General features: G+C 49.8%; 1 protein-coding gene across 1 annotated transcript; it reads left to right on the forward strand.

The window, feature by feature from the left end:
- The first annotated feature begins 716 nt into the window (after positions 1-716).
- PITX2 (paired like homeodomain 2) lies at positions 717-5138 on the forward strand. Its single transcript, XM_054633426.2, has 3 exons — positions 717-1334; positions 2040-2245; positions 4094-5138. Exons 1-3 carry the CDS (start codon positions 1103-1105, stop codon positions 4655-4657), a joined length of 1002 nt encoding a protein of 333 aa, XP_054489401.2. The 5' UTR covers positions 717-1102; the 3' UTR covers positions 4658-5138.
- The last annotated feature ends 15696 nt before the right edge of the window (positions 5139-20834 follow it).

The raw sequence follows: 20834 nt of genomic DNA on the forward strand, positions 1-20834 counted from the left end.
CCAGGGAAAGGATTTTTCCCCCGTGTACCCCGCCTTTAGTGCGGGCAGAGGAAGGGCAGAAAGCCGGCGAGCGCGGGGACTAGAAGAGGTCGGGGGCCTCCGAGCGCGGTGTGAAGCTTTCCGTAGCTGTGTCGCAGAGGGGAGGTTGTTGTCGTTTGTGTGTAATTGTCGCTGTTACCGGCACAAGGTCTGCCGTCTAACCGGCCGCGCCCCCGCTTATTTTCCACCCTCTCCATGAGGAGGGAAATCGGGCTTTCCTCCACCCTCCTGCAGCGGCTCTGGCAGTGCCGAGCTCCCCGCTCCCCAGCCCCGCCGGTCCGGGAGCGCGGCGAGGTGCGGAGCGGACGCGCTCGGAGCCGCTCGGACGGGGTGCCCCGCGAGCCGGCGGCGGCGGCCGGGCTCTGCAGGCGCGGGCAGCCCCGGGGGGGCACACCGGGCGGAGGTTTTCTGGGGGGGCCGGGTGTGCCCATCCCCAGGAGAGCGCGGGGGGCGGCGCGGGGCGCGCAGGGCCGCGCGGGCGGGGCGGGGCGGGGCGCGAGAGGGGCGGGGCTGGCGGCGAAGGGGCGTGGCGGGGGCGTGGCGGGGCGTGGCGGGTGACGTGCGGCGCGGGGAAGGCCGCCGCCGGTTTAAGATGTCAGGCCAAGAGGGAAGCGGCTGAGCTGATGCTGTGCGGGGCCGGCCGCGGCGCGGGTCCATGCGCGGGCAGCGGAGAGGAGCGCCCCGCGGAGCGCCGCCGCGCCTCGCCGCCCCCGCCCCGCGGAGCCCCGCGGCGGGCCGGGGGCCGCCGGCCGGGGAGCTGCCGTGTCGCCGTGACGGCTCTTACAGGACCGGAGTCGCCCGCTCTCCTGTCGCCGCCGCCTCGCCCCCCCGGGCGGCGGGGGCTTCGAGGCTCGCCGTGCCTCCCGGGCTCTAGTCGAACGTCGCTCGCCCCGGAGCGGCTCCCCGGCCGGCAGCCCTGACCCCCGGAGCCGCGGGGCTGCTCCGCGTCCGCGGAGGGGGCGCTGCGCGGACCCTCCTACACGTACCGACACCTACAGACACACGCACACCTTCTCCTATCGACCCCCCAGGCGCGCACGTAGACTTTGGCGTCCTTTTGCCGATGAACTGCATGAAGGACCCGTTAAGCCTGGAGCGCCTGGGAGCCGGGAATAAGCTGTGCTCCTCCTCACCTTCCTCCTCCTCCTCCTCTTCATCATCCTGCCATCACCACCAGCCCGCGCTGGCCATGGCGACGGCGCTGGCGCCGGGGCAGGCGCGTTCCTCCCTGGAGTCTGCCAAGCACCGGCTGGAGGTGCACACCATCTCCGACACCTCCAGCCCCGAGGCCGCAGGTAAGAGGGGGTGAGAGGCAGGGACCCCGGCCCGACGGGCGCCCCGCAGCCCTGTTCTGCTCCGGCCCGGCTGGCAGTCCCGCGGACCGCGATGCGCCGCCACCCCTCTGCCCGGGAGCGTCCCGCACCCGAGCCGAGATGCGTTTCGTGGTTTTTCGCGTGCGGTGTCTGTGTGTCGGCGTAGAGGAGAATAATGACATGTGTAAGGATAGGCGAGTAGCATGTGTACTGATAGGCGAGTTACATGGATACAGATCGGCAAATAACGTGGGATTTCATGGGCGAGTAATCCCGATATAGACGGACAAATAGGGGTATATACGGACAAAGAATATTGTTACAGGCGGGCGAATAACACGGGTGTAGGTAAGCAAATAAAACGAATTACGTGTATGCAGACGGGAGAATATTACGGATGCACATAGGCAGAAAGCTTGCATACCGAGAGGCGGCTCCGTCCCGCTGCCCCGGCCGTGGCTGCTCCACCGGGAGGAGCCGCCCGTGGGTGCCCGCGGGGCGCGGAGGAGCCGCAGCGGCGGGAGGCCGGCGCGGGTTAATCATTACAGCAGCGAGTCGCGTTCGGGGCAGTCTGCGGGATCCAGCAGCGCTGGGGACACGCTTTTCCCCAGCCGCTGGAGAGGAGGCTGAGGAGGCTGAGGCGCCCTCGTTTTCCGCCTTGTTTTTTTTTGTTTCCCCCACTTACAGAAAAGGATAAGAGCCAACAGAGCAAGAATGAAGATGCGGGGTCCGAGGACCCCTCCAAGAAGAAGAGGCAGCGGCGGCAGCGGACTCACTTCACCAGCCAGCAGTTGCAGGAGCTGGAGGCCACCTTCCAGCGGAATCGCTACCCGGACATGTCCACCCGGGAGGAGATCGCCGTCTGGACCAACCTCACCGAGGCCAGGGTTAGGGTAAGTCCTGACACGGCACCCCGGCTCGGAGCAGCGGGGGTCAGGGTGGGCTGGGAATGGGAAGGAGGGCTCAAATATTTGCAGCTGCTTTCGATTTCGGCTTGTATGTAAACTCCAGAGCCTTTGCACAAAAGCAGGGCAGAGCAGGACATTTATGTCAAAGCGAGACAGATTGGGATCTCTCTCTGTGTCTCTGAAATATGGTTTGCTGCACGTTTCACCCTCACCGTGCAATATGTCTCTCTCCTTTTGATCGAAACGCTAATAAAAACATTAGCCAAGAAAGCAACTTGGAACAGGCTGCAACCTGCGCTGTCTCTAATAAGAAAAAGATGTAAAATACACAAGAGCTTTTGCTTCACTCAGAGGCACTCCCAACGTGCCCTTCCTTGCATTTTCTATTTCTTTGGGTTTCACAATTCGACGAGCGTCTCTCTCCACCCTCTACCCCCCTCTGAGATTTATGGGACCATCGCGGCGCTGCAGAGATACCGCGGCCGGATCCTGCTCGCCTGCAAACACCGCGCTGGGGGGAAAAAAGAAAAACGACAAATCCCAACACACACAGACACACACAAAAAGAAGCCTATAAGCAGGCGAACCTTCAGATTTTCGGAAATCCCACACAAATCCTCTCCCCGAGGTGGCTTGAGGAAAGCGAAACAGTGAGAACCGGGGGCGGCAGGGAGCGGGGCCGGCTCTCAGCCCCGGGCCGGCGGTGTTGGCGCCGGGGCAGCCACGCGGCGGGAGCCGAGCCCGGTGTCTCCCGGGGCACGGAGCGCTGCCGGTCGCGGTGCGGCTTCCGCGGAAGTTTTTGTATCGGTCCGCGCGGTGCCTCCAGACGGGCCCGTCCCCGCGGGGCACCCGGGCGGCCGCCGCCCAGCTCGACCAGGGTGGGGGTTGCCGCAAACACCCCCGGGTGGTTTCAATACACACGGTAAGGCGGCTGCTGGCGGCTGCCCGACGGGTCAGACACCCAGATGTGGATTGGGAAAGGGCACGCTTTTCCCATTGTCTGCGCGGGGAGGGTCCCTTAGATCTCATTTAGCACTTTGTTAAATGGTGATTTTTTTTTCCCTTCTTTTTTCCTTTTTTTCTTTTTCCCTTTTTTTTCTTTTTCCAAAGAGCAGTGAAACGTGTTTGTTTAGAAAGTGGTTTTCGGTTCTGGAAGCTTTCACGCTAGAGGAACTTGTAGTTTTAACAAACTGAAGCCAGGATTTATTAGTTGCTGGCTTCCCCCTCCTTTCTCGTACCATTGCCTTAAATATTCCGCGGGTTTCCAGGCGTTTTACTCTCACTTTTGCACTTTTGTATTTTTCCTGGGTGGCTTCAGTACAGAAAAAGCCAAGAGAGAAGGGAAGGGGGGGGGAAAACCCATAAGAGAAATGAAGGGGTGGGAGGCAGGAGAAAAGGGAGAGAATAAGAAGGAAGCGTTGGCCTCTGTGGAGAGAATTAGAGCATCACAAATTATGTGGAGGGCTGCGGGGGGGGGGGGGGGGGGGGTGCTGGGGGGGGAGTGGGGGATCGTGGTGAGGGTGGAATTATGCGGCCACGAATCTGCCTTGCTAAACCCAAGTGGCCCCGAGGATGTTCGGCTGTCCCGGCAGCACACCCCGGCCCAGAGCAGAGGAGAAGGTGAACCTATACATGGAGATATATATTCATATATATATATATATATATATATACACATTCGTACAAATTTTTATATATAACTTATATATAACTTCTATATGGACAGGCTCGGCTGTTGCCCCGAGAACCTGCAAAGGGCTGCAGTGGTGGTGGTGGTGGTTCCTGACTAACTCGCATCTCCCTCCCTCCCTCCCTCTCCCCCCGTTTCCAAAGGTTTGGTTCAAGAACCGCAGAGCCAAATGGAGAAAGAGAGAAAGGAACCAGCAAGCCGAGCTTTGCAAAAACGGCTTCGGCCCGCAGTTTAACGGCCTCATGCAGCCCTACGATGACATGTACCCCGGCTACTCGTACAACAACTGGGCAGCCAAGGGCCTCACCTCCGCTTCCCTCTCCACCAAAAGCTTTCCTTTTTTCAACTCCATGAATGTCAACCCTCTGTCTTCTCAGAGCATGTTCTCCCCTCCAAACTCCATATCCTCCATGAGTATGTCTTCAAGCATGGTACCTTCTGCAGTCACCGGGGTGCCCGGCTCCAGCCTCAACAGCCTGAATAACTTGAACAACTTGAGCAATCCCTCCCTGAATTCTGCAGTGCCAACGCCAGCCTGTCCTTATGCTCCTCCAACACCTCCGTATGTTTATAGGGACACATGTAACTCGAGCTTGGCGAGTCTGAGACTTAAAGCCAAGCAGCACTCCAGTTTTGGCTATGCCAGTGTGCAGAACCCCGCTTCCAACCTGAGCGCTTGCCAGTACGCGGTGGACAGACCCGTGTGAAGCATCCAAGTAGGAAACTGCGTGGGAATTCCTCCCCATTTCCCGCAGAGACTGAGAATTTCACTAGAAAGTAATGGGCACTAGAGAGAAAGAGAAAGGAGGAAAAATCAGAGGCAGAGAGGAAGAGAGAGAGAAAGAGAGAGAGAGAGGAGAAAAAAAAAAGAGGAAACCACTGAAATAAGATAGTTCCTTTGTTTTCAAAGGACCTCCTACAGATTCGGAGATCTTTCTTTCATTAAGAGTATTTCAACAGTTACAAGGACATATATATATATATATATATATGGACAAATGTTTGACTGGATATGATATGACATTTTAATGTTACTATAAGCTTGTTATTTTTTAAGTTTAGCATTGTTAACATAAAAATGACTGAAAGGATGTATATATATCGAAATGTCAAATTAATTTTATAAAAGCAGTTGTTAGTAATATCACAACAGTGTTTTTAAAAGGTTGGGCTTTAAAATAAAGCATGCTACACAGAAGCGATTAGGATTCTTTCGCTTGCGAGCAAGGGAATGTATATACTAAATGCGACACTGTATGTTTCTAACATATAATTATTAAAAAAAAATTGTGTGAATATCAGTTTTAGAATAGTACCTCTGGTGGATGCAATGATGTTTCTGATATTGCAATGTAAAACATGCCCTGTGTATAACATTTCGTACAATATTATTGTTTTACTTTTCAGCAAACATGAAAAAAATGTGTTTTATTTCATGGGAGTAAAATATACAGCATACAGTACTGTCTGGAATTTTTTATTTACTGAGCCAAGCTGCGCAGTAGCAACTAGTCTGCAATGATTGACTGATAGTTGACACTGGATCTCGTTCTCTGGCAACGCGGGGTAGTACTTTTGCAATGCAAATAAATGCTGGCGCTTTTTTTTCCGCGTTAAAAAAAAAAAAAATCCCTCGCTCTAACGTTGCATACTAGAGAAACATGGGACGTGTACCCCTTGGGTCCTTTTATTTCCCCGCACAGCCCTGAGAAAATGGATTATTTGACATCGCTGGACTCGAGAATTACCTGTCACAAAGCTGCTGTATCTCGAGCCTAAATTTGTCCTGCTGTGAAAGAAGCTTTTATTACATTAAAGAAAAGGGAGTGGGAAAAAAAAAATTAAAAAGCCAGCTTGCAAACAAACTGCTCCCGTTCAAAATAATCTGTCCCCTTTGCCGCCCCCTGCGCTCACCTTCTCTCCCTTCAGCGGGCAGATCCTTCATGTAATATTACATTTCTATTTCCAAATCCCCCTTTCAGACATGAAGAGAAACAAAGAGCAGCCCAAAATAACCGCAGCCCCGTGGAGCGGGGGGTGAGAGGTTAGCCCGAGTTTCCTGCGACTTCGTGCTGCAACACGTCGTTGAAGGGAAAGGTCGTGCTCTCGTGTGTTTTGTTTTAAATAATATTGACCCATTCATTCTCAACCTGCTTGTTCGTGAAATTATACAGGATTATAACTTTGCCATCGCCAGACAATTGAAACAAATCAAGATGAATTGCTGCTCGGCCCTCCCATCGGCTCACACCCCGGGCGGGCGAGGAGGGGCTGCCGAGAGGGTGGGCAGCCGCAGGATCCGGAGGGAATATCGAGACACGAAGAAATTCCGCAGGCGCGTAAACTGGCGAGGGGCGCAGGGGACGGCAGGGAGGAAACTCCACGCGGTGAGAGCGAGCGTAATCCTTGAGCGGCCTTTGCGCGCTCGTTGCGCGCCTTTGTGAGGTCGGGAGGAGCGGCCGAGGTAGCCCGGGGGCGGGCGGACACGGCGGAGGGGCTCCTTCCCCCCAGAGCTTAGACGGGAAGAGGAGCAGAGAAGAGAGGGAGAGGGGAGAGGTCAGCGCCCTGCGCTTTCCCACGAGGAAAATGCTTCCCCCACACGAAATCAGGGTACTGTCCCGTGGGTCCATTTGCAGCGTGGGCAAACCCCAGCCTCCACTTTTTCCCCCTCATGTTTAAATTTTCTTTTAACGCCCCTTATTTTTATTTTCTTTATCCCCTTTTTTTCTTCCTCATCACATTTTTATTAGATTCTTTTTTCTCTGTCTTATTTTGTTGTAAGGTTGGGGGTTTTAAAATTATTTTAATATTTCACGCGACTTTCTATTTTCTTTTCCTCTGTGTGTTCTTGCCAGGGGGTCGGTGGAGAGAAAGAACCTCGGTGCTTGGGACGGGGGGGAGGCGGGAGGCCCCCCCTGCTTGTCCGGCCTCGCCGCCTTCCCAACCCAGCGCCGCTCCCCTCGGTTTTTCCGCACCGTGTCAACACCTCACCCGGGTGAGTGCCAGGGGCTGCCAAAAATGTCCCCTTCCTCCTCCTTCTCTTCCTCTTCCTCACCGGGCTGCGGGCGAAAGGTTTGAGGGTGACGGCGGCGAGGGGCTGGCAGCCCGGGAGCCCCCTCGGGGATCAGGGGAGCCGGAGAAACGAGAGAGCTTTTCTGCCCAAACCCTCTCGGCGGGACGGGCTTGGAAATCAGCGAGCGGATCGCTGCGGGTATCGGCACGGTATTTTACACGCTTTTCTCGGCTCTCGTTTCTTCTCGGCGGCTTTGGTTATTTATAATCCTCTTTTATAAATATAAATATAAATATATGTACATATAAAATATCGGTTATCGGTATATACATGTGTAGAATCTGTGTGTGAGTGGAGAAATAGTAGATATATAGCACATAGTATACGCATGTACATTTAGAAGAATAATATATACCGATTCCGGACCAAAAAAAAAAAAAATTGGATCAGAGTTTTTCGCTCTACTGTGTAATGGCTCAAACGATGAAAAATCAACGTGACCGCTCAGAGAGGACATAAATCACTCCGAGAGTAGTCTGAATTTCTTTCTCCCCCTAGCTGAAGCCTTGAGGGTCATCATTTTTCTGCGCCACTTGACCAAAGATATAGTGTTTTGATTAGGTCGTAAATCAAAATCTTGGGTCGTGGTGGGGTTTCTTTTCTTTTATTTTTTTTTTTTTTTCCGGGGGCTTTCCTTCTCCTTATCGGCGGTGGCAGTGTGAACCTGGAACAATGGAGGCCGCCAAGAGGGGGAGAAAAAGCCACAACGAAATGGGGAATTTGCAAAACACCTATTTGCAGAAGCAGGGGGGAGAGTGGTTAGACAAGGGGCTCACACCCCCTCGCAGCCCCCTCGCCCCTCGGAAAGGCCGATTCAGGCCGCCTGCTGCGCAACCCCCCGCGCCGGGCGTGCGAGCGGGCAGCGCCGTCTGCCTCCCAATCCACACGCCAATCCACATCCCAATCCACAGTCCCGCTGGCCTCCGCGGCCCCGACCGCCCCCCGATCGCAGCTGCGGCCGCGGAGCCGGGAGCGCTCCCCTTCCAGCCGGGACCGGGGCTCCCCGGGCTCCCTCTCCCCGCGCTGGCGCGCCCGGGGCCGTGTCCCGGCCCGGCTCCGTTCTTTTGTTTTCGGACGGTGTCTTCCCGCACTTTGAACCCCGGCGGCGTGCCCGAGTCCCCGGCCGTCACAGGGGAGTGCCTCGCCCCGCAAAGGTCAAAACGACGCGCAGATATGGATGTATCTCCTTTTGGGTATTGTCTGTGCTTCCCGTTCTCCTCTCCTTGCTTTGTTTTTCGTACGTGCGCGCTCATCCGCGTGTACTTTCCCAAACCAGAGAGATACCGATCTTTACATACCTGTACAGTTGTTTCTACCTATAAAATAAAAGATTTTTTTTTTCCCCTTAGACACTCATTAGCATTTTTGGAGGGAAATAACTTCCTTTGAAAAATAGCTGACATCTGAGCCCGGGGAAGAGTTTGTTGTTTGGGGTTTTTTTCCTTCAATAAAGCCGCGTTTAGCGGGGCAATTTTTTTTTATTTCAATAATGCTCCGTTTTGGAGCGGAGGCGAAGGTATTTGCAGGTTTTCAGCCCACCTTCCCCCGCCGCCGCGGACGGGGTTGCGGGGGGTGTGCGAGTGGGGTGGCGGGGGGGTCTCACATGCCGGCTTAAGACAAGGAGGGAGGACAGGGGACCGGCTCACTGCGCTGGCGCTAAAACGCTTTTTCGGGACGTATAATTTACCTTGCTAAATGTCTGCTTTGGTATTACATGTGTAGGTCTGGATATTAGGCACCCGATAGAGCGTAACAGTCAATAATCCAGAAACTTGGAAGGATTTACACCTTCAGAGCTCCATACAATGCCGGACTAATTGATTGCTAAATCTGAAGTTTTTTAAATGCAAACCCCTTTTGGAATTAATTTCTCCGGCTTCCTGCAACTACTTCTAAGAGAGGAAGAGAAGAGAAATAAAATAAACTCTAACGTGCAAATTTCAAGCTACAAGGGATTTTTTTTGTTGCTGTTTGGGGTGTTGTTGTTGTTTTTCGTGTGTGTATTTTGTTTTGTTGGGAGTTTTTAATGAAAAAAAAGAAAGGCATTTGAAGCCGCTTTTCGGGACTTTGGCCCCACTTGTGCCAGGCAGATCCGTGGGACGGGAGCGGGCAGAAGGGAGCCGGTGCTCCGCGCCCCTGCGCAGGGAGCCAGCTCTCTGGCGGTGCTCGACGAACGTCCCTCTGGTGGATCCGTGATTTCGGGGATGGGGGTGGCTTGTTTGGTCGCTTTCTCCCTTGCGGCTGTGACCACCCCGCGCCCGCCCCGAAGCGCAGGGGGCAGTGGGGGTCGCTCCCCCCGCCGCGGAGCCAGGCGGGGCAGGGCAAACGCTGCCGCAGCCACGGAGGGATCCGAGCCGAGCCTGCCTTCTCGGAGGGCGGGCTGTGACGGCGCGGGGGGGCCACCGGCCCGACCCCGGTCCCGCCGCCTCGCAGGGTCGCCACCAGCCCGTGCCCGGCAGCTCTGGCGGCGCAGCCCGGCGGTGGCAGCGTGCGAGCGGGGCCTCAGGGTCTGCAGCCCCACGGGAGGGAGGCAGCGTCACCCAGGTGGGGACAGGTCCCGCGGCACCGCTTCGGCGAGAGCCGGGGCCGGACCCATGCGGGGAGGGGGCGGCTCGGCAGGCCCTGCGCGGCCGCGACTCTACAATGGCATATCCCTGGGAGTTTTGGGCGAGAGGCGCAATTCGCGGGGCTGGGTTCCCATCGGGAGCGGGGTATGGACGCGGCTGATGGACAACCCAATACCAGGAGAAAAAGAAAAAAAAAAGTATTAAAAAAAAAAAAAAAAAAAAAAAAAAGCCACAAACTGGCCAGTAGCCCACCGGCAGTGACGAAGACCTGGGCACCCTTTGGAGTCAGCCGCCTGCCCGGGCGGCGCAGCACGGCGCTGAGGAAGGAGCTTTGTGAGCCCTGTGTGTGCGCAAGTGTGCAAAGAGTGTGCGAGTGTGGGAGAGACCCTGCCCCGGCCCAGCGTGGCTCCCCACCAAGCCGGGGTACAGCGGGGAGGCGTCTCAGGTTCACTCCCGCTCTCACACGCACACGTACACGTGTAACACACACAGGAGTATCTCTTGCGCACACGTGGGTATTTTACACACCGAGACACAGACACATGTGCGCACACACACACACAGAGCGCTGTGCGTGCTGTGCTCTGTAGCCGCTGCCCGCAAACGAGAGGGATGCTCCAGAGGCTTTGGCAGAGACTGGCCATGCACAGACCCCGACGGTGAAACCCACGCCTGATCGGAATGGCGGGATGTGATCGCCTTGCAGTCTCTCCTGATGTTTGACCTTTTTTTGAGGTTTTCCCCCTCAAATCCAGCGGCTGAGGGGCCGTGGCGAGGCCGATGGCCGCAGCCCCTTCCCCGGCCGCGGGCCGGCGCCCACCGCTCAGCCCGGCCCGCGTTGAACATTAACCGGCTGGAGCGGCCCCGCAGTGTAAGAGGCTACGTATAAAAATGAATCATCTCCCAGGTTGTAGTAAAACGCCCTGTAAAGTTCACCTATAAATCCTGGTATGCACTTAGTGCTCTCGGCTTCACGTCTTACCGTTGCTACGCAGTATTTGCCATTCCCCCCTCTCCCCCCTTTTCTCTGCCCCTAAATCCCGCCGGCTGGCTGCGGTCCTAACTCTGGGTCCGCATGCCCTGGGATGCAGTCTCACCTCCCCGTGAGGAGAGTGAAGCCCCACAGGGAACCTCCGAGGGTCGCCATCGTCGGGGCCCTGGGGCCGCCTCTCTCCCTCCAAACTATGGGGAGGAGAAAAAGAAGCTGGACTGGCCCGGCCCTCAACCCTCCAGGGCGGCAGGAGCCCCCATCCCCTGGGGCCAGCCTAGGTGGGGCGGCTCGCAGCTGTCCCTGCTGCTCCCGCCCTTCCAGGGGTCTGTGTCTCTGTGCCTGTGATAAGAAGAGCTACTCATACATTGCAACAAGGCTCTATAAAACTCAACAAAGCTCCCCCTTCAAATTCGTTACGTATTTTTCTCGGATTAAAGGGAAAAGAGAAAGACTATCTAATCTGATTGGAGCACAGGACTGCATAGCCTCGGTGGGCAGACGCGGGCAAGGATCAATGGGAGTGTAGCCATCAATGCAGCCCACAGCTCAAATCCACAACTGGGATTTATGCAACTGGAAAGGAACCCGAGGAACAAGCCCCCTGGCCTGCTGAGTGTGTATGCGGAGAAGTGGCAGCGCTCGGGAAAACACGAGGGTGGAGCCGAGCTCATCACTTGATGGGTATATTTAGTGTGGTGGTAGTCCCGCTGCCTCACGGGGGACTACTTCCATGCTGAAAGTTATTCACATGCCTGAGTGATTTGCTGGATTGCGGCCATATGTAAAGCAATAAATATAAGTGGCTACTTCTGTGCAAGTAAGAGATCCAGAGGTCTCACAAGTAATTTTCCAGCAGATCCAGACCTCATAGTTTTAAGATAAAAGTGAACAGAACTCCTTTGTTTCATTCAATTAAAAAAAACAACCCCACCAACAATTAAGGTCACTGGGACAATAAAAGCATAAAGGAGTATAAAGCCTTTCCTTTATGTAAAAGCATAAAGGAGTATAAAGCCTTTCCTTTATGTAAAACCTTGATGGGCACTTTCAAGACTGCATTATCTGGAGAGGAGCAGGAATCTACAAGCCTGTGCCGATGCAGTTTTCAGCCTTCCGAGCCACAAACTCTTGCATCTGCTTTGGTGGATGCAGAACTAAGGGGTGAAGGAATTTCTTGCCCGGCTGGGGGACGACGTGTCAGTGTGAGTGGGTGCCAGCCTGTTTGGTGCTCCTTTGAAGTCAGCAGAGTCTGAGCTGGCAGTGCTCTGTGCAAGGGCAGTTCCCAGGCAAGCAGAAACTCTCCCTATGAGGTTTGGGGTGGTTGAATTCCCATGATTTCTCCAGGGAAGGTCATGCGTGCTTCCCACCCTTCAGCTGGGATGGGAAGAGCAGTGGAGACCGAGGTGGCTTTTCTGCCCTCTTTCTTCTATATGCAGAGCCAAAGTCTCTGGCATTTCTCAATTTTTTAAATTTTTTTTTTTTTCATGCAAAGCAAAACAGAGTTTGAGCAAAATAATAGCATCCAGCTTTTGGCAATGGTTTCTATAAATTCATGGCTTTAGTCTGGACTCTCTCATGGCCAGACTGTAAATTTTCACGTTCTAACTCCCTGTGACAAATCTCTAGCCCCAGTCATTGTTATTTCCTTCAGCTTTCACATCCTTCTGGCAAAAACCTCCAACTCTCTGGCATTCTTTTCCCAAACCAGAAATTCCTACCACAGGGCCCATCACCCTGAGAACATTTCTAATAAACATGTTTGGAAAATGAAAATAAGATACATAAAATATATGAATGCAAGAAACATCAAATGAAACTTGGAAAGGGTTTCAAGTAGTATTACAAATAGGAAATAGCTTTCCAGAGATAAAAATACTCCATGTGTTTTGTTAACACCAACAGGCAGTTGAGCTTTATTCTCATGGTTTATTTGGAAGTTAAGGGACACCTTTGTCCTACTTGATGTACTTGTAGCTGTTGGCTGAGCCAGGAGGTCAGAGACTTCAGCTTGTAATCAGTGGGTGACCAGCAACATCCTTGACAAATAATGTTGGCGTGACACGATCAGGGCGTCAGCCATTCTCACATGTCAACAGCTGTAGCTCAGTAAGTAAAGGACTTGGGGAGGGATGTTTCATAGCACAGGTCAGTTTTTTAGTCCTGGACCATGCACCTGAGATGCTGTTTAAAACTTCACCCTCTGATGCAGAGCAGAAACATTGGCTCCTACTGACAGGGTGGTTTTGTTTTATTTTGGTTTGGGTTTTTTTTTTTCAAAACAGAAAGGGATATTAATTACATCAAAGAATGGTATCATTGCTCATTAAGTGACAGTTGTAGGTTCTCAGGAACTTAAGGGGTTTTTCATTTGAATTATCTAGGGCACAGGACATGTTGCATTTTTCTGTCTTCTGAACAGAAAGGCTTCTGAAACTGGAGCACAGCTCTAACAATTCTTTCCAGGACAATGGAGTACTTAATTCTTGTGATGGCCAGGCACTGCTATTTGAGACCACTCAAATTCCCTCTGGTAGAGCTGGCAGCTCTGGGGACATAAATAACACAGCTTGGGGGCCCAAGAAAGCATTGTTTGCATGAAAATATTATGGACCTACACTGGTCAGTGTAGTGTTCTCTTCCTTGTGCTGGAAGGAGCAGAAGCTGTGATGCACTTGTTGATCCAATACATGGGTCATGTATGCATATATATAAATCCCACTGGCTTCCAATGGCATTTGAACAGGATGAGAACAACTTGACTCATACTGGAAGGCAGCAGGTATGGAGCATGTGCCCACAGAACATGCTGAATCAGGACCAGGCTCTAAGGCTGGAGAGGAAAGACTGGGAACAGGTTCCCTTTTTGTGGCCTTAGACAGGCTCATTTAATCTTGCATGGCTGGGTAAGGAGAATATAGCTGGAGGTTCTACAGCGCCTAGAATAAAAAAATTCCCAACCAGAAAATACTTAATCTCTGGCCAGAGAAATCAATCAGCTGTTTGGAACCAGGGTATGTCTCATGTTTAGGGAAATAAATGAATTAAAAATGGAGAAAACCCTCTAAAGGAACTCTGTGAAGGCTATCCATGGGGGAGGGAGGAGACCATGCTGCCCAGGCTATGAAGACCATGCTGACCCTGTATGGAGGTGCAGGCATGAGCAGACACTATGCAGATGCATGTTAGAAACACATTGCATTAGAAGTCCCTGAGTGGTTCCCTTACTTCTCTCTTCTGTCTGGAGAAATGAAGCCAAAGAATGAATAAGAAAAAAAAGATGAAACAGCTTGAGTAGAAGAAAAGAGGTTTTCTGGTATTTCTGGTTCCTGTGAGATGTCCTGTGCAGTGACTGTCATAAAAAGAAATCTCAATTGAATACAATGCCACCGAAACCAATGTGCTGTCATTAAGACAAATCTGTATGCTCTCTAGATCAGCTCAGGGATGGTAAGTTACAAGAGTGATAATTCTGAATCTAATTTATTGGTGATGTAACCCAGGCAATTTTGTTTTACTGATTTATTTTAGTGGCACATTTTCACTTTCTTAAGAGAAATCTAATTGAAATAAGCCCACAGAAGGAAAATGGGACAGCTAAATTGGTAGTCTTAATGTAGATTCTATAAAGGTAATGAAGATACTCAGAATTTATTCTTTGTTATTCTTCATGGCCTCTGATAAATTTCACTGCAAAATTTAGTTTACATGTATATACCAGCAGAGTGTGTGAAGTGTTGTGGGCAGAATGCCCATCCTGATTACCCCGGAGGATTAGGAATGTCAGGCTGTTACAAAGGGAAAAAACAGAGCCTAGAACAAGCCTCAAGAAATAGTGCTCCAGTCCTGTCCTGCCATTTTTTTCAGCTGCAGGGTGCTTGAGAAGGTGCCTTCTCAAGGATTTGTTCTCAGTGCAGAGGTCTCCCAGAGGTACAAAGAAAAGCCTCCCACTGTCCATTAGGAGATGCGTGATCTGAGGCTAGAAACATGGACTTCAGCCAAACAAGTGAAAAGTATAAAATCGCAAAGAGCAGTTCTTGATATCTTGGCAAGAAACCCAAGACAGTATTTGACACTCATCTACACACAATGCTACAGCCCTGCACTGCTGAACTCCTAAAGGCACGACATCAGATATGCAATCCTGGCTCCGTGGCCTCTGTGATTAAACTGCTGCCATGCAATCTGGCATAGTAACTGGTGTTGGACACTCAGTACCCCAAGGGGCTCTTGGTGTTTTAGACTGTTGCCAAGAGTTGCTGTTGACTGGAGGCACAGTAGTAAACCCTCTTTCAGCTGCTTCCTACTCTCCCATATTCCCCTGTGAAGTGTTTATGGATGGGACATCTCCATCTTCTGGAAATGAACTCTTCTTACCAACTCCCTCTGTAAGCAAGCAGTAAAAACCCAAGAGACGTAGTGGCTGAGGTAGGTTTGAGGCCCCAGCACCAAGAGGGTGAAACAATTGCTGGATACCATGGGAGTGTAGAATGACCCTATCTCTTGCCTTTAGCAAAGAGGGTCAGACAAACACACCCTGTCTCCTGGATCCTTCTACACAGAGGGCCCTTGGCCATGGTGTTACTGGCCCATCCTAAAATTTGGCAGGTTCTGAAGCTGAGCCTAGCTAACTAGGTTGCAAATAGGCTGTACAAATGCTGAACTCAGTGAAAGGCAGGACACCAGCACTAGTTCATGTTTCAGGCACATAGACAAGGTCTAGCCACTAAGATGGTGTTTAAAGTGAAAGATCTGGGATGCTTCAAGACCTTCAGATCCAGGTGCATATTCTGGTCATCTAGACTGGTGTAACGCTTTAAGCAGTGAAAAATATGTTGAATAAGCCTACGTATTCAACTACAGGAAGGAAACCAGGCATGCAAGCAAGCTTAAGAGGGAATTACAGTGTGTTCTCATCAGGTCCTTGGTGTGTGCCAAAGGAGATGGGCACCTGGAAGGTCCTGTGTAGCTCATATGCCATGCAGACATTCTTTTTCAGCTGACCTTCAAGGAAAAATTGCCTAACTAGAGCAACAATTGTCTCCAATGTGGTGTAAAGATAAAAGTGCATTGGTGTTTGTGAAATGCTCAGTTAACTTGGTAAGAGCATTTCAGCATATGGCCGACAAATTAAATCCCTAATTTCTATCTACTTCTACTTCCTATGCATAATGTACACACTATTTTTTGTGGATTTTTTAAAAGTTATTTTTAATTTTAGTTTTTGTTGTTGTTATTGGTTTTTTAATGCATGAGATTAGTGTTCCAACTCCATATCTTTTATTCTGGTGAAAAATGTAATCTTCATAAAATTATCTGGAGACAAAGCGGCTTGTTTGCCTATAGACTGGAAATTGGCTACCTTCACTAAGGAACAACAAAAGGTTTCAATCAAAAAGACAGGCATAGCTACAGGAAAAACTGACACAGAATGAAACAGCCTCCTCACTGCAATATCATTAAGGAAAGACTCTAATAGGCTGGGACAGATTTATATAATTAGTACAACTAGCTCATTATCTGAGACAAGGCATCTACAGCATGTCTCTCTGTGAAATTGTAGACAAGTGTGAGCTGATTACATTACATGTAAGTAGTGGGGTGAAGCAGCACATTTGGTCCAAATAGATGTAAAAAGAGTACCTAACATTTTAAGTACTATGGCATGAGTGATTTATACCTCCCTGCTTTGTCAAATCAAGTTGACCAAGTCAGACCTTTTCATTTGGTCTTCCCAAGGAAAAGTGCAAAGCATTTCAGGGGCTCATCTCCAGAAAAAGTGCCACAGTGGTAGAGATGCCAACTTTTCATTTTCCCAGTGGGTGGTCTGCTGCAAAATTCCCAAAAGGCAAAGGATCTAGAGCTAGACAGGGCCTCTCTTAAGCTAAAGTGTTTAAGAGATTTTTTATGTGTAATTTAAGATGTTTGCTGAGAAATAGAAACTCTGATTTAACTATTTGCAGCTTATGATTTTTCCATTAGAAAATCTTACGGAACCATCAGCACATTCCATATTTGACTGACCACAAAATCACAGTTTTTCCCCTCAAATCTGTTGCCCCACAGCAGTGGTCTTTGTTCTTCTCCTTTCTCATTAGGCTTGTGCTTATTTGGAAAATGTCACAGAAGACACTCAACTGCTGTCATTCACACTAAGCAATATGAGCCTCTAAAAATATTGCCACTAGCCTCTTTTGGGGCAATTTGCAAAACAAGGATGTCATCTGGAAGTCTGGGCAGACTGACATCCTGCTTGATATTTAACACAATCCCCCCAAGCACCCAAAAGTTCCACTCACTCCTTTCTGTGCAGAGCCCTTTCTCTAACAGCCAGGAAGATCAAACTGTAGAGAAGGCGAGCAGCAGTCAGCATTCTTGCACATATAAACTTCCGAGTCATCCCAAAGATGTTGGAACTGCATTGCAATAGGCAACTACATCTAATTGTCTCTCTTATTGAAGTATTATATTTTTTTGTAGGAAATATATAACTTTTGTTTGACAGTGCAACAGGGTGGTCCTCTTTAAGTAGCCAAAAGGACCTGGAGCCAGTTTTCCCTTTTGCTCACCCCAGTAAGCTCTTTTTAAGGAAGTAGATGTGTGAAGGAACAGCAGACAAGATAGAGACTGGAGCCAGATGTTCCTCTGAGAGCTGCCTCCTGACTGGGATGCAAATCCAGCTGCTTACTGACTCGGGGATTCCAGGCAGAAAGCTCTGGGATTTGCCAAGTGTGTGCACAGGCACAGGCTTCACTCCCCTGTGCTTACTCTCCCCAGCCTGCAGATGGAGGAGGAAAGTGTCTGTTTGGCTGGGAAATGGATGCTGTGAGCATGATGAGTGTGTGCCATACAAGCCTTTTGGGAGAAAGCCTCAGCTTCCCAAATTGTGCAGATGAGTTATGCAGGCACATTTCTCCTCATACCTGTGTTAAGAAATCCTGTTCTCTGCAGTGAACTGCTGCCTTAGATAGTCTGGGCATTTGTCTAATTTATGGGAAGAATGCCGAGGAAACTGCTCTACTGTGGATGTGCTGCAAGCTGACAACTTGCACCTAGCTAGTAAAATACATTCCATATTTTTGGACAAACTTACAAACAGCTCCTAGCTAGGATAATAAACTTTGCCAAAGTCAACATAGGCTGTAGCACATATATCACCACCAAAAGCCACCTTCCCTCCAAAAATTATGGTTCAGCCCCCAGACAACCTCCCTACTCCAAAAAGGGTTCAATGCCACTGATTCTGGGGGAAGACAGAGCTTCCCTGCACTGCTGGTCTATAGGTCGAAGACCCTAACCAAAAATCTGGTGGGATGTGATTCTACAGATTGCTTGCTTGGAGATGGCTAGGGGTAATAAGCCACAAAAGATGAAGAAAAGTCCATTTAGGGTTTTATTTTATACTTTTTTCAATGTTCAGGAACAGGTGTCACACATGTAAATTAAGACACACGAGCTCCTGCTTACAAATTCTGGAGAGGTGCACCATAGCCCAGGACTCTGAAGCAGGCCTCTACACTCTGTACCTGTTCTTATTCATGGTGTATTTCACTGTGAGACAGTGCTAGTGACAATTATCCACACTGGAAAAGCTAGGGCAGGCTGTGGCTATTTGCTGGTGAGCAGTCACGTCATTCAGCTGCCTCTACATTACCTCCTCAGGCACAGAGGTCTTGGTGGGCTGTGAACCACCTGGGTTATTTGTCCTCTGCTGCTCCACACTGTGTGTGCAGGTTAAAGGGAGACAGCTTTGCAGTCTGTGCAGCTCAGCACGGCTGTGTTTCCTGTGAGCCCTGGAGCTGGCCATCAGCAGAGGTACCCAGCCCCTGGGACAATGCACACTGCCAACCCAGGGCTGTCAGCACGGGCGGCTGAGCTCCAGCACTGCAGCCAGAGCCTTGGCAGCTCTGCAAGCTCACTTTCACTCACAGCCAGGATTAGGAGCACCTCTCATCCTCCTTGATAAAACCCAGCATGGGAGTGGATTTGACCTGCTCCTGAGCCAAGTGCAGCTCAGCAGCCACAGCTTGGTCGGCTCTGCTTCATGCTGCTAGACCCCACATCTTCATGGTTTTGAGGCTTGCCTCCAGAAACTTTGTCTGTAAAGTGGCAGCATTGGTTGCTTCATCTTCTAGCAACAGAAGTGAAGTAGTGGAGAAGGAGGGATTGCTGTTTCTCTGACTGTACTAACATCCCCTCTGGAAAAATAGCTTATTAGTATTTTATACTAGTGCTTTTAATTGGTAGTTACTTGCTGGCTTTGCAATACAATAATCCCAAGGAAGACGGGTTCACATTCAGCTAAGCACTGCTAGCTAGCACAAGGTGAGAAATTCCCTGCTCAGAAAGGCTGCCATTTAAATAGATAAGGCAAATTGTAGGAGGAGAAACAGAGCTAGAGGAAAGTGAGAAGACTTGCTCAAGGTCACATGGCAGATCAGTGGCAGATCAACAAAACAGTCTGGTTGTCTGAAGTGCCAGTCTACTGCCTTGGGAAATCTTTAGAATAAGGTCTCTAATAGCTGTAGCTATCCTCATGCCTATAGTGTCCCTCTGCAAGTGATATATAACAAGTCAAATTCTGACATCCCAGAAGTAGGAATTCCATACTTCATGCACTTAGAGCATGATCCCCTAATGTGGCTAATTTGAAAGTGAAATGGTTTCTTACATCAGTCATTTATTTTTGAAAATTATATTCTGTGAAGTGTAGGTGAACTGAAGTCTAATTTTTTTTCTTGTGCTGAGAGGAACATGCTGGTGGCCATAATCTTGGCTAAAATATAGGATAAGGAACTTTTTGTCCTTCTCCCTCCCTGCCCCCCCATGTGCTATTTTGAGTTGGCATGTGTTTACAGAGATAACATTTGATGTCATAGTTGCCACATTTGACAGAGAAAAGCCTGAGAGAACCATTAACTATAGGACGAGTCAGCAATCTAAGGTATCTTTGTCCTTTGCTAAATGATTAGCTCAAAGCAATGCTCCATCTGAAGTTTCCAGCCCAAGAAAATCCCACAAACAAACATTCTAATAGCTATTATAAAATAAAGAATCCTTTACATGTAACAGAATTCTACAACTGTGCAAAATCATCTCATCTTTATTGCCCACTAGAAAAAAAAACTTATTTGTACTCATTTCTAAATGCATTACAGCAATGTTAACTACAGATTTGAAAGCATCAGTGAAAGAGAGAATAGAAACTAGAGACAAATAGGAGTCAGGATGCCAGATGTCTGTTTCTGCTCTACCACTTGGTTGCTTTGTAACCCTGGGTATGTTGCTTAAGCTCCCCACCTCAATGCATCTATATGCAAAAGGCAACAATGATTTCTCATTCACAGGAAGATTTACTTCTTTTGGCATAGAACCAGACCCTTGACCCTTCCAGGGATCTGCTTGTGAAGATTCTGGGAGAAGTTTTTCTCCCCAGTGAGTTGTGAGTCCTACAGGATCATGTTCAGTAGACTAGATGCTGCACCAAAAAGAAGTGCTGCATGAAAACTGCACTCCTAGGATACTGCTGGTTGTAGCTGCTTTGAAAACCCCTGAGGGGGAGGATGTTGCTGGTCTATCATAAAGACCCAGACTGGACTTGATTCTCTTAGACACCTTCACGCCCTCAGAGCAGACACTGATATTTTTGCCTGCAACTCAGTCGGTTTCTTGCAGCCATAGCTGCAAGGGAAAAATGGGAACAGGATAGGGACAGCTTAACTTCCCTGTGTAGGGGAGAGGAACACAGGAGGTTCTTTGGCTAATGGGATCTCAGCAGCTGGGGGAAGATCCCATTATGAAGCATATTTATATTCACTGCTAATGCATTAAGAAAAGTGAGATAATTTTTAACACTGCTTGTGAAATATACTCCTTGAAGAAGTGCTTTAGTAAAAGGTGTGACACAGATGCCTGTATTAGTAACTGCTGTTATTGGGAAATAAAGCACCACATTGTGCCCATTAGAATGTAAAGTTGCCTCATGTAAATGACTATTTACAAATTTTTCCATACTTTCCTTCATATGAAAAACATTCATGATGGTTTTCTGTCTTTGGTTGCTGATTTATGAATCTTTTGGTTAAAGATTCAACACAAATGGCTCATATAGTGTTTCCAGGGCTAATGAAATTAATCTAATTAATTAATTTGGCTCATTTTCCAAAGAGAGAAAAAATCAGCATCCCTGCTCCTAAGCATACATAAGCCATTGCCTTGCATCCTGCTGCAAGGCAATGGCTTATATATGCTTAGGA

The sequence above is a fragment of the Agelaius phoeniceus genome, chromosome 4 (assembly GCF_051311805.1).
Source record: "Agelaius phoeniceus isolate bAgePho1 chromosome 4, bAgePho1.hap1, whole genome shotgun sequence".
Taxonomy (NCBI): domain Eukaryota; kingdom Metazoa; phylum Chordata; class Aves; order Passeriformes; family Icteridae; genus Agelaius; species Agelaius phoeniceus.